The sequence below is a fragment of the Leiobunum rupestre genome, chromosome 9 (assembly GCF_980474605.1).
Source record: "Leiobunum rupestre chromosome 9, qqLeiRupe1.1.hap1, whole genome shotgun sequence".
Lineage (NCBI taxonomy): Eukaryota > Metazoa > Arthropoda > Arachnida > Opiliones > Sclerosomatidae > Leiobunum > Leiobunum rupestre.
Window position 1 is genome coordinate 37,803,562 of NC_143392.1, and position 13,549 is coordinate 37,817,110.

Sequence of the window (13,549 nt, forward strand, 5' to 3'; positions counted from 1 at the left end):
TTTTTTTTGCGCAGTTCGTTCATAACCTTCATGTGGGAAAGAAAAAGTTGGATTGCGCGCCAACTAAATCACAACCTATAACCTATAAATTAAATAAAAATTAAATAGATGGCACACGTTAAGGTAGAGCATTTCCCTATGAGCATAGAGAAAGAAGGAAGGGGAGAGATGGTGAAGGCGAATTTCAATGTATTTTCCCTTTTCACGAAGTGGCTCTTCGCGTCATATGGCTACCATGGTTACCGACTGAATCTTGTACAATAACGCGCATCGTTGTGCGCAACTACGACACAGTCAAGAGAGAGCTTTCTCCGAGCTTTCTCTGTTCGTTTGCGTTTTTTGGGAAAGGCTTACCAATGTTCGGTAGAATCGGTAATAAATTGAATATAGAACTAAAAGTAAGTTATAAATTTATATGTTATAAATTGAATTTCTTGACTAGTATATCTAGTGTTGCTATTGCAATTTTTATAGCAGCACTTTGTGTGGTAAACCATTTTAATTAAAAGCTCACTACCTATAGGCACGTGGCAGAAGCACAGCTGTCTCTTTCATCTTGGATTAACAATCCAAGCTTCACTGTGGGTCAAAGTTTCAAATTTTCACATATTATGACGATGCGCGTTAGTGTACGAGCTTCTCTCTACCGTCGAGTTTACGTCGGCCCCTTTCTAAATATCTCTCCCCTTCCTTCTTTCTCTATGCTATGAGCCTCCTTCCCACTCGACATTTTGGAAACGTTTTCGAAAGTTCAAATTAAACAGTTTCAGTGTCAACTGCATCAAAAATTCATAACAGTTCCACTATCAGTCATTAGACAGCACACCAAGATAAATATATTTTCCTGTTCCAGACTTCGGAACTGGCAGAAATAGGCTGAACACTTCAAAAAGACTGGTCAGAACAAAGCACCATAATTTATATAATTTAAGAAATTAAAAAATATTAATTTATTATTGCAACAGTGGCGTAGCCAGAAATCCTTCAAGGGAGGGGTTTAAACTATGTAAATTACCGAAGAGGGGTCGAGAAGGGGTGAAATTTTTGTACAACCAAAGTTACAACAAAGGGGGAGTTTTGACACGGAAACCCTCCCTTGTCTACACAACTGCATTGCAATAATTATATGTACAGTACTTATTCAATTTTAAAATATTAATATTATCATGAACCATTTAAATTATTATTAAAGTTTGACAAAATATCTTTTAAAATTTAAAATTGGCATTAAGATTTACTACAACAAAGCTTTTATCTCTGCATTCAAAAGACCTGCCATATCCAATGCATTTCTTAAAACTTCTTTATCAAAGTTTTCTTCCCGCTAGAAGTAGTTTTTTTATGTTACCATGAGGTCCAACATGAAAAATGTGTTGCATTATATGGAATTACCTCTTTTATGACGTCTATAACGCCTCTTGTTGGGCTATTTGGGTGTAATCTCAAAAATGCATCAGACATTCCTTCATCTATGTGTACTTCAACTAAATTTCTCCATAATTCTGTTCTGGGTGGATCTAGTAATGCGCATAGTTTTTCCAAACAGTCTTCTGGAATTTCGTTTATTTGTTTTCCTGGAAAAATTTTAAACATTAATTTTGTTCAGTACATAGGAAAGCTGCCCGCATATGCGATCATGATTGACCTGAAACGTACCACTTGTGTACCCGGAATCAGGTTGCGTTAACATATCTGATTTTCGTGAGTTCAATATGTACAACTTTGTCAAATTAATAGCGTAGTAGTCAATTGGCTCTTCCTTGATTATGGTTGATGTCGGTTCACTAAAACTGTCTTGTAAAGAGGTTTTCGTAGAATTACATATCCTCCTGCTTACTTCTTCATTCACAATCCCAGCCATTATAGATTTTAGCTGTGATATAATACGGGTTAATTAATCGAATATGAGTGTTTCATTAAGTGACATACAGCTTCATTTTTGGCAATGTCATAGGGTGTCACACCTCTTGGCTCAAGAAAATTTTCAATAAGTGGATTTGCATCCGCCTTCATCAACTGATGAACAGTTTCTCTATCCCCACACATAGAAGCTAGATGGAGTGCAGTGTCTCCAGCAAAGTCTTGGCAATCCACATCAATTTTTATCTGAAGTGAAAGAATGTTATGGCAGGCTGAAATCCAAAAGGATTTACTTGGTGCACTTACTTGACGCAAGAGACAAGATATCATTTTTGTATGATGTTCAACAGCCAAGTGCAAAGGGGTCCTTCCACTTGTTCCTTCTCTAATATTCATCTGTGCTTTAGCATCAGCAAGTTTGCATACCGCATCTTCATCTTCGTTTTTGACAGCCAGATGAATTGCAGCAAAGCCTAAGTCATCGTAACAAATGCTTTGAAGAACTTTCCTTTTGATAATCAAATATATGATTGTTATACCTTCGTAATTCAGAATGTTGACAAAATCGAGGCAAACTCTCCTATCACGGTAGCTCTGTTTGTTTAAAAGAACAGCCAAGCACGTTGAGTGTTGATTCTTTACAGCTAGTTGGACGGGTGTGTTTCCTTCATTGTCTTGTACTTTTGGATTTGCTCCTTTCATTAGAAGCAACTGAACTATAGATGGCTTGTTTAGAAGTACTGCTAAATGCAATGGTGTCTGCAAATGGTGCAGCTTTGTTAGTTTTGAATGGGGTTCAAAGTTTGTGGTTCCTTACCTGGAACAAATTGTTAGTTTGGTTGAGGAATTCAGGAGTAACCACGCTGATAAAATGTTGGAGCAACGTCTCATTTGATGAGTGATGAATGATAGCAAGATGTAAAGGACTACAGATAAGGAGTACATCATTGTTTTGTTATGTTGAAAAATTGCGCTTTAAAAAATACATACTTGTCGCCATTTTCATCTGCCTTTGCCATTAAATTTCGTAGAGGCATGATGAGGGCTCTGGGATCTGCGGTTATAGCGTATGCCCTCAAGGATTGTGATAAGTGGTTTAACAAATGTTTTAGAGCAACAGCTATATTGTATTGGTCTCTTGGCTCTAGAACAATGTCAATAGTTTTGGATTAAATGTCATTGATTATCAATAACAGTTTTGAATCTTACGTGGTCGAGTCATTTCGCCTACAGGTAGTGGACCATCATACATATATTCAAATTCAGGAGCAAATAAACGATCATCAAAAAGATCGATAATATCATCAAAACTCAAGGTTGCTGGGCTAGTGCTTGGATTAATGATATCACTTAAAATTGATGATACTGGGGGGCCTACTGCTACACTAGGAGGACTTAATGCTGATACACTAGGAGGACTTAATGCTGATACGCTAGGAGGACTTAATGCTGATACGCTAGGAGGACTTAATGCTGATACGCTAGGAGGACTTAATGCTGAGGCTCCAGGACTGAATGTGCTCGAAGGATTAGGACTTAGTGTAGAAGAAGCACTTGTACTAAACGAGCTGATCTGACTGTGGCTTGTTAAATTTGAAGCGCTTGGACTTAACGCACTGGAAGATGAACTGGGGCTGAAGGTACTTGATGTGCCAGGACCTCCATTAACGTTATACATTCCTGAATAATTTTTACCACTCGCCAATGGTTGGTGATGATAGAACTGTCCTTGCGGATTGCCACTTTGGTCTTGGTAATTACTGGGATCATTGAAATCATTTGGTGGGCATCTTCCATACCTATGTTCTTCCCCACCGTACTCTTCTCTTCTCAATCTTTTTCTTGAAATTCCTTCTGGGTCTGAAATCATTAAGTTTTAACGACTAAAATCAACAAGAGTTAAAAATATTAAAACTTCCAACCTACCTAATTTGACAGGTGTGTATGTGAAATCCCGCTGCTCACTAATTTCCCCATCTTTTTCCCTATACAGTTCAAAATGAACTTTGACCGGGGCTTCAATATTTACATTGTGATATTTAGGCGTCTTAAACACAATCGCAAACTGTAAAAGTATCATTTTGCCATTAAAGCAATTATAGCAGATCAAGAAGTTAGCATTAATATCATAAAAAGTGTCATACTGTTATTACGTTATTTATGATATTATATATTTCGCCTGTGCGAGCCTGTTAAGGTACTTGTTTTAAGCGATTAACATCAGCAGTATACAGGGTGTTTCAAAGGGTTAGGCAAAAATTTTAAGAAGTTGTAGGGGGTGATTTGAGAAGTGTGCCTGTTTTTTCCCATTTTCCTACGATGAGTGAAAAGAGCGCCAGAGAGCTTCAAAGTGTGGCCTACTATCCCCTGGAAGTAGGCTGCAACAAGCGCAAAACAAGCAGCAGGGACTTTAAATACTGTTTAAGTTTACTTTTTTACGCTGGATACCTCGATTTGTTTACAAAGTCCTTTTTTACCTATCACACGAACCCCAACCTTAATGTTCGCGTTTCCCTGCTGCTTAGTTTTGTGCTGGTCGCAGCCTACTTCCAGGGGCTAGTAGGCCACACTTTGATGCCCTCTGGCGCTCTTTTCACTCATCGTAGGAAAATGGGAAAAAACAGGCATACTTCTCAACTAACCCCCTACAACTCCTTAAAATTTTTGCATAATCACTTGAAACACCCTGTACAGCACCACAAATGTGTACTGACTGAAGTTTGACCATCCGTGTTAAGATTATACCCATTGAAAGAAACGTGAAAATCCACCTAAAAAAGATGAAAAACATTCCAACTTACTTGGTGGTGAACATCTGATTCTGGTTTAAATGAAGCAAATGCGTGCCATTTTCGTTTTCCTTCGGTATCACACTCGAAGAATCTTATTTTAATTTGCTCTATTAAACAACAAATTTAATAATTGACGTTGAGTTTTTCATTTAAAGTATTTTGAACTGACTTTTGTTAACTTTTTCACACAGCAAGTACACTTCATCACCTCCTTTACACGAACCAGCGCACTTGCTGAATCTGCTTATTTTTAGCTCTCCTATTTCCAAAGTGTTTTTTAACACCGTATCATAATTTGTAAATGTGAAAAATCCCAAAAATATTTGGAATAATTGGATTTTTTTTTGTGGGCAGTGGTAATAGTGACACACCAAAAACAGACAATTGAAATCATTCCAGACATGGTTATTGAGTTTTTCACATATATTTTTTAATTCTTATTTACTTTCATTTTGTATGGGTTTGGACCATATTGAAGCAATCTGGCTTTCGTCACCACCCTTAATGTCTATGGCATCGAAACGAACCCTTACAGAGTGCATGTTCAAATTCTTGGCCTCAATCTCCGCATTGACTCTAAGCTGTCTCTCAATCTCTTCATTTTCTGGCTCTAATGGAATAAATTTTGAACAGCTGAGTTTTGAAAGACCATTTCATTGATTAATTTTACAATGATGACATACCTACGAGTTGGTAAATTTTCCTTTGATATAAAATATCTGGCACATATTTCTTGGCAGTAAAAATGATAGAAACCTTTTCAAAGCTATGAAAAAGTATTCATACATTTGTCGGATATATCATAAGATATCTCTGGGTTAAATTCCTTACGAGCAGCACATGTTACTATTCAAAGTCTGTTCGCAGTCTCCTAGCGGTCTACACGTTTTACCCTGCTGAAATTTATGAACGTGTAGCTCTGTTGGATCAGTATCTGTCCAAAGACTAGCTCGAATTCTGACCGAACTAGGGTCTCCTTTGAAATTCACTAACTGTTAAAATGTATACGGCATCAATTAATGTGAATTACCATTGCACTAATTATTTAAACTTGGTATTTAATATAATTACTTGAACAGTCGGATAAGTTTTTTGGGAGTCTTTAGAGTTTTCTCCATTTATTACACCATGTGCCCCTTTTTCAGTTTCATATCGGAATCGATGTCGTTTATAAGGCTGCTCTAAAATTTTAATATACGGGCGGTCTGAAAGTTATATTTAAATCATTAATGTTAAGTACTACGGTATTAGCCTATAGGATACTCTATTTCCCAAGGTTTGAGCTATTTAGCGTAGGAATTATGGATAGGCACTTTTATCCAAAAAACCATGCTTTCTCTGACCAAGTAAAACTATAAGGAAAACGTCGGGACCACCGATTTTGTAAGGCTTTTTTGGTCCAGTCGGGAACAAAATTTTTACTTTTTACTGGCAGGGTCGGGTCGGGTAGGGCTCATTTTGTATCGGGTCGGTCTTTCAGGGTATTTGTTTGACGTATTGCGTAGGTGACGATGCCCTCGTCGCCGCTCTTGCAATTACTTTCGAACCGTTTGCGGTAAAAAAGTAAATGATATTGAATTTTTGAAAATTGGATCCCAACAAGTTGGTTATTTGCGCAGTTTATTACTTTTTAACGATTTTTACCCATTTTTCACTTGCAATTTACTTTTATTTCTTAAATTAAGTTGGATTTGGTTGAAAACTATATGGTTTAGTTAAACCTCGTGAATTCCGCAATACGTTTATGGTCGCATCAAGAAATTTTCATTTTAAGTGAGATTAGTACCCCATATGATATTTTGAAGATATTCCCAACAACAAGGGATTGTGTGTACCTAAATGTCCCTTACCTAACATCTTGATCGACCCGACCGTACCCAATAAAAGCTTTTCTACTGGAAACTGAGAAGGATTTTTTATAAATGGTTTTCACGTAACTCTTGTTTAACAAAGGTTTGGCTTATGTAATCATGTTGGGAGCTTGGAGTAATTTGAGTATAACTTTAAAGAAGAGTATAATTTCTGCCTTGAATACCAGTGCAGTTACCAGGATACGTACTGTATAATTCTGGCATGTTACCAGCGAATGAGCCCAGATCCCCCATTTCCTGTTGCTGTCTGTTACCGGGAAACTGAAAAACAATGAATGAATAAAACTTATGGATATATTATTACTGTCAGTATAAAATAGTAATAATTTAAAATATAAAAATTAACTACGTTAACACTATTTTTTGCGTTACCTAATTATACCGTTCCCCATTTTATAAACTAGTTATATGGCAAACCGTGACGTATTCAGGGGGTAAAGGCGAACGTGCACCCCCTCGAAACGTATGGTTTAAGTACAATTGTTTTTTCCCATTGTGTTCTCCCCCTACTGATTGAAAATCATGTACACTCTGTTTGAAAAGTCTTCGACAGCTGAAATTTTTGCCCTCTTTTTAATTCTGCTAGAAAACTATAATAGATAGTTCGATGAAACCTATTGCAACTTTTATTTATTTTCCAATATCTTTCGTTATTTATCGGTTTCGTCCGCCAAAAATTAATAGTTTGGCCGGAACCGTCAAAACTTATTTTTGACAACTGTTTAAATATTGGTTCTACGGCACTGACTCACGCGTTTTTGAATTCACAATGGTCGATTCATATTTAGAAAGTGGAAAAATTATCCCTCTACAACCAACGGTTGAGAAGTTATAGCGTTTCCAAACTTTCCTCGAAACTAGGAAACACCTAAAATGCATCAAGCGATTATAAATAACGCAACTTCGACGACAATTTGGAAACGCGATAACTTCTCAACCGTTGGTTGTAGAGGGATAATTTTTCCACTTTCTAAATATGAACCGACCATTGTGAATTCAAAAACGCGTGAGTCAGTGCCGTAGAACCAATATTTAAACAGTTGTCAAAAATGAGTTTCGACGGTTCCCGCCAAACTTTTAATTTTTGGCGGACGAAACCGATAAATAACTAAAGATATTGGAAAATAAATAAAAGTTGCAATTGGTTTCATCGAGCTATCTATTATAGTTTTCTAGCAGAATTAAAAAGAGGGCAAAAATTTCAGCTGTCGAAGACTTTTCAAACAGAGTGTACAACTACCAGAATGAACTAAATATACATGTACATGAACTCGTGATTAATTCCACGAGGTAAAAGAAGTTCGGATAAAACGCATTATCGCAAAGCTGTAAAAAAACTAAAAACTAATTAAATTAAAAATCTTGTGTGACTAATAACAACCCCATTTAAATACGATAAGCGTTTTCTATTAATTTTGTAACGGTTATTCGGTTTAATAATAAGTAATTGTTTTTAAAACGGTTAGCCTATTTTATTTCGATTAACAATTTTAATATTCGCCATTCGATTCGATTAATCGCTTACAAAAACCCGAATAATATTAGAAAATTCGGTTATTCGCACCAGGGTTGCACATCCCTAACTCTGTCATTATTACCTTTGGTCCACTAGCTCTTCAAAAGCGAAAGGTGAAGCAAAAATTTAATTACTATTATTTTGGTAAAAACAACTTTACTATAACGCTTTTAAAAATAGTTTATGCGTAATTATGTAACTTTACACATTTTATAATACAAATAAACATGTTTTACAAAAACAATATAGAATTGAAATATGCACTGAAGTTACGAGGATTCGATGCCCTTCGGCGTGATAGGCGAGCATCAACTATATTAAACAAGGCAGCTAAACCTTAATACAGGGTGTCCACTCAAATATGGACCAGGGCGAATATCTCCAAAATAGTTTTAAGTACGATTTTGAAATTTTTAGGTCGCATAGATTGTGTAGGGGGAAATCTTCTTTGTAAATTTCGATGACCTTGAACCATGTCTTCAAGGTCATCCAAAAACTATCTCGAGAACCGTAAGAGTTAGAAAGTTGGTTCCAATTATAAAAGTGTTCCCCGTCGCGGTTTAGGTCTAAATAGCGTGGACCCAATCGGATTCGACCAATAGGAAGTCGAGAACAATTTACCAAAATCACAAAGGCCGTAAAAGGGAAAATTGCAAGACAGCGCTAATAACTCCAAAACAAGTCGTGTTACATTGTCGAAATTTGCTAGACAATCTCATCATGGTGGGAGATTTTAATATTCAGAAAATTGTATGACCTTGTACCATGTCTTCAAGGTCATACTAAAATTATCTCGAGAACCATTAGGTTTAGAGCAAAAATTCCTATTAGAGAGTTAATGGTAATGTAACGAAGAACAACCTGGTTCATATTTCAGTGGACACCCTGTATTAGTTCCACATTCACGTATATTTAATGACCAAATATTAGTTCCACATTCACATATATTTAAGGTAATGGTCCAATTGCGCAGTTCCCATTAGCGCATATGCAATGGCCAGGGTTGGCAAGATCCAGCCAGACTGGATTAAACCACCCTGGTTTAAGCCAGATATAACCACCAAATAAAATCCATGGTTAAAACCACTTTTTTTTATAAAAAAAATTGAGAAATTAATTAGAAACATTGACAAAATTTAACCTTCACTTTTTGTCGCAAGTAATGAGAGCTAACATATAAACAATTAGGGTATCTTAAAATTAATTTTGCGCGTGAAAATACGCTGCCATGTTAGGGTATAAAAGCGGGTAAATAAGTCTCCTATACCTCACAATGTAAAGGTACTGTCACGCGCAAAAACTTAATTTTGAAATCGGGCAATTTGAGCAATGAGGGCTTGATATAAGCAATTTGATCATTTTTTGTTAATGGTTTTAACCGGTTTAAACTACCGGTTACAACCGGATTTAACCATACTGGATTTTTAAATTTTTAAAAAAGCCGGTTTTTTGCCAACCCTGGCAATGGCGCGGTTTTCCATTTGCGGGAGTTTCACTTGCGCAGTTATCCATTTGCGGGAGTTTCACTTGCGCAGTTATCCATTTGCGCATTTTTTATTAGCACAGTTTTCCGCTTGCGCAGATATTTTCTATTTGGGTGGTTTTCCGTTTTCCACTTCCGCAATTATTTTCCATTTGCGCGGTTCCTCATGAGTTAAATAATATATATTAAGCCTTTTTTCCCTTGGGAAAGGGTATTTCGTGTCGGTTTTTTGGTCATAACTTTGTATAGCATCCAGCTGAACTGCTAGTGTTTTATGTTCGGTCGTGCTGTAAATACCAATAATTTTAATGTTTTTCTAAGGTTAAATATTGTTCGTTGAACTTTTCTCTAGGGTACATATGTTTAGTCGAACAGCAAATCATAGTTTCTCGGCCTTTCGGCTAAGATTAAAATGTAGTATCTGTTACGCTGTGAATAAATTTATCGGTTCGAAGGAATAAATGCAACTTGTAACAATTGCATTAGACCTAATTCAGCTGTGTTTAGTAGAGGTTAAGCTTACATTCAGGAGGAAAATGCAGAAATCTAAGTTTGACCAGGGATAAAAATGAGCTCCTAATTAAATGGTAACATCGTACTTCTCAGGGATAAGAATAATTAAGTATTTTTGAAAAGGTCAAACCGACACTCAAATAAGCTGAAGCTACACGAAAATTAGCTATACTGAACCGAAAATTAGTAAATTCGTCGTAATCGTGTTTTATTTCTAATTCAAAAATTCCTTTTTATTGCTTGTTATTTATCTGGACCAACTAATTTCACATTTCTGCCACCAGGTTTAGCAAAAACTAGGAATAATTGGCGCTAGTCACGTTAGAAAGCAGACAACTTTTCGATTTATTATATACTCCCTTTTTACGATACGTTAGTTTAATAATAAGTTGGACAATACTTGGTTCGTTACGGCTAGGTCCTGTCCTCTTGGTGATAGCAAGAATGGGGTTGGGGTGGCGCCAAACGCCCCCAGCGCTCGAACGAAGTGAGTGCGCGGCGCCGTCAGGTGCCAATACATAGCGTATGATTCTTAAGATTATCTCACATTTCCAGCGTAATACAGGTTATAGTTCCGATTGAGCTTAGGTTAGGTTAGGTTAGGTTAGGTGGCCGCTGCAAGTTTAGGCTTGATAAGGTAAGATGTCTGCCGCAGGCCTAAGCTAGGTAGATACCATTATTTCATCTTAGTCGAACGGCCGAGAAGCTAAGATTAGTTGTTCGACTGGAAATATATTCCCAAGATAGTAATTCGACGAACGATATTTCACCTGAGGAAAACATGAAAATGATTGGTATTTACAGCGCGGCAGGACCTTAATCGTACGCTAGCAGCTCAGGTGGATGCTAAACAAGGTTATTTATTAAAAAAAAACCACCAACAACCCTTTTTCAAGGAAAAATGCCTTAATACGCAATATTTACGTCATGGCTTAATCTACAATATTTACGTCATGAGAAGCCGCGCATATAGAAACCCGCGCTAATGGTTATCTGCGCAAATGAGAAAACTGCGGAAATGGGAAAATTTGATTTTAATCACGATTTAAATCAATTTGATTTTCATCACGATTTAAATCAATTTCATTTTAATCACGATTTAAATCAATTTCATTTTAATCACGATTTAAATCAATTTCATTTTAATCACGATTTAAATCAATTATTATTATTTTTCACCTTTTTCTAATATATATATATTTATTGTTATTCTTTCAGAAACAATATTTAATTATTCTCAATTATGCCTTTTTATATTAGGTTGACCTTTTATTCTTAGGTAGCATTTATCTTAGTCTAGCTGATTATTATTATTATTAAATATATGGCTAACCTAATAAAACTTTTGAGTTGTGATTTACGCTAACAAAAAACCGTTCTTCTTTCTAATATCTAAAACCATTGTAGATAATTTCAATTAAATATTTAATAGTTAATTTTGTAAAATAACAAGATGGCACAGACCATATAGCAGCCTCACCCTGCCCTTTATTGTCGTAATTGTGGCCTCAGTGGTCGCTGATAAATCCAAGGCCCAAAGTTACGGGTCCCGAAGAGCCCAAACGGGTTGAGCGCCTGAGAGAGTTTTTCATACCCCATTCATGGACGTATCGTTCATATTTGTCGCCTCAGTGGTCGCTGAGAAATCAAAGGCCCAAAGTTACGGGCCCCTAAAAGCCCAAACAGGTATCGCGCCTGAGAGAGTTTCTCATACCCCATTCATGGACGTAACGGTCATATTTGTCGTCTCAGTGGTCGCTGAGAAATCTAAGGCAATTCATAAGTAAACACGGGTACATTCGTGTGAAATGTAAATAATACATCTATCGATAGCCTGCTGTTATTATTATTATTATTAAATAACGTGTTTTGATATTAAAAAGGTACCGTTGTTAAAGGGAGGTGTGAGAGGTCGGAAGTCGATGCAAAAAACGTCACTGAAACGTCTTTTAAATGGACTTGAAACCCCCGCCCCGCACAGCTCTCCCTTGAAAGTCCCTTTAAGAAACGAAAAATCTCAAAACCTAATTCGGATTCTTGCCACAGATGTGGCCACTGTCACCAAAGCCCCAAGTAAAACTAAAACTTTCCGAATGGCGGTAAGTTTTTCAACTTAATTTTCTTGGAACTAAGCTTTTCCCATTTCTCAATTTTATTTTTAAGTGATTCTGAATTTTTTTTAAATAAATTAAGCTAACGGACCTAATAATTAATAATAATATTAAATATATTCCACGTGTTCGTACGTTCCCTAGATTTGCATGTTGTAAACTTGAGCCTAGTCTAAAATATTTGCCCCTCATAGAACTAGTTAAATTAAAATTTCTACTTTTATAATATATTAATCCTACGATTATTCCAAACATTACTAATCCTATGCCAAACGTTTCTTAATATCTTGGTTGGTATTTTGGATAATTTTGAGATTATCTCCGAATAGAATGCTATAATGATATTTACCTGTAAAAATTCTTCGATATCGAAGTAATCCGAATAGTCAACTCTCTGTTTCACTGGAGGCATCGTACCTCGATTTCACTTTGGAATATATTCACTATAAAGCGTGATGTTTCTCAAACGTCAGGAATGGCACTAATATTTGAAAAGAACGACTCTTATTATCAGCTAGCCCGCGCTTGAGCGCTAATAGTCAACTTGTGAATAGGGATTTTCCCTGGCAAGCGGCTGTATTTTCTCCAGGCGCTTACGTCATCCAATGCTGTAGCGTTGCGTACGGGCAAGTTTCCAAATAAAAGGGGAGGGACGGCGTAACAGCTCGGGAGACTAAAAGGGGGAAGCATCTCCGGCGCATGCGATGTGACGCAATCGACGAATACTACTCTGTCTCAAGCGATAAGTTTGTAGTAGGAACGCACGTTTTCCCGTTATTATTCAGACTGAAATGTTTTTGTAGAATCTCTCTTCTATACGAAAAATAATTTGACCCAAAAATGCCCACGGTTCAGTTTTTCGGGACACTAATTAAAGGGAGAGATTTAGTCATCTTTAAAATTTGAATAACTATATTTTGCAAAATAATAGTTAAAGACTTATAGTATTTTTTGGGGGTCCGCCGAGAGTGGACCGCGGTAAAAATTCCGTTCCCCAAGAGAGCCGTTATTACTGGAGATAGCTATATATACTTTTTCGGACTCCGGAGAGAAACCTGGGAGACGTATCGTGGAATCAAGATGGTAAATTTTGAAAATGAAAAATTACCTAAGAATATAAACACTTGTAATTTTGTCGGAAGCCTAAATAGAATTTCCGCTTAAAAATAAAAAGTGGTTTTAGACATAATATGTCCCCCATTTTGGATTCAAGATGGTCATAAGTTGGGCATACAAGCTAAAAATCATCTTCTATATTTATTTTACAGTACATCTATGGAAAGTTTCACACAACTTGCTATTTAAACAAGATGTCACGGACATTTAAGTACACACAATCCCACTGATGTATTAACTTGAATATGAACTTAATAAACCCAAGAGGAATGTTATCGGAAAAGAAT

At 36.4% G+C, this 13,549-nt stretch overlaps 1 protein-coding gene across 1 annotated transcript; it reads right to left on the reverse strand.

The window, feature by feature from the left end:
- Nucleotides 1-710: 710 nt before the first annotated feature.
- On the reverse strand, nt 711-12,672 carry LOC149927382 (nuclear factor NF-kappa-B p100 subunit-like). Its single transcript, XM_090157635.1, has 19 exons — nt 12,496-12,672; nt 6,712-6,784; nt 5,724-5,857; nt 5,484-5,644; nt 5,336-5,418; nt 5,098-5,262; nt 4,822-4,911; nt 4,662-4,759; nt 3,787-3,925; nt 3,070-3,720; nt 2,851-3,004; nt 2,678-2,786; nt 2,400-2,619; nt 2,167-2,333; nt 1,930-2,106; nt 1,657-1,873; nt 1,393-1,574; nt 1,239-1,324; nt 711-894 (listed from the first exon to the last, which is right to left on the reverse strand). Exons 1-19 carry the CDS (start codon nt 12,556-12,558, stop codon nt 807-809), a joined length of 3,057 nt encoding a protein of 1,018 aa, XP_090013761.1. The 5' UTR covers nt 12,559-12,672; the 3' UTR covers nt 711-806.
- Between the last annotated feature and the right edge of the window lie 877 nt (nt 12,673-13,549).

Coding starts and splice junctions, on each gene's coding strand:
- LOC149927382 (XM_090157635.1), bottom strand. CDS start 12,558: ATGCCTCCAGTGAAACAGAGAGTTGACTATTCGGATTACTTCGATATC. Junction 5,858..6,711: donor TAACATGCCAGAATTATACA/GTACGTATCCTG, acceptor TATAACTTTCAG/ACCGCCCGTATATTAAAATT. Junction 3,005..3,069: donor AGGCGAAATGACTCGACCAC/GTAAGATTCAAA, acceptor ACATTGTTCTAG/AGCCAAGAGACCAATACAAT.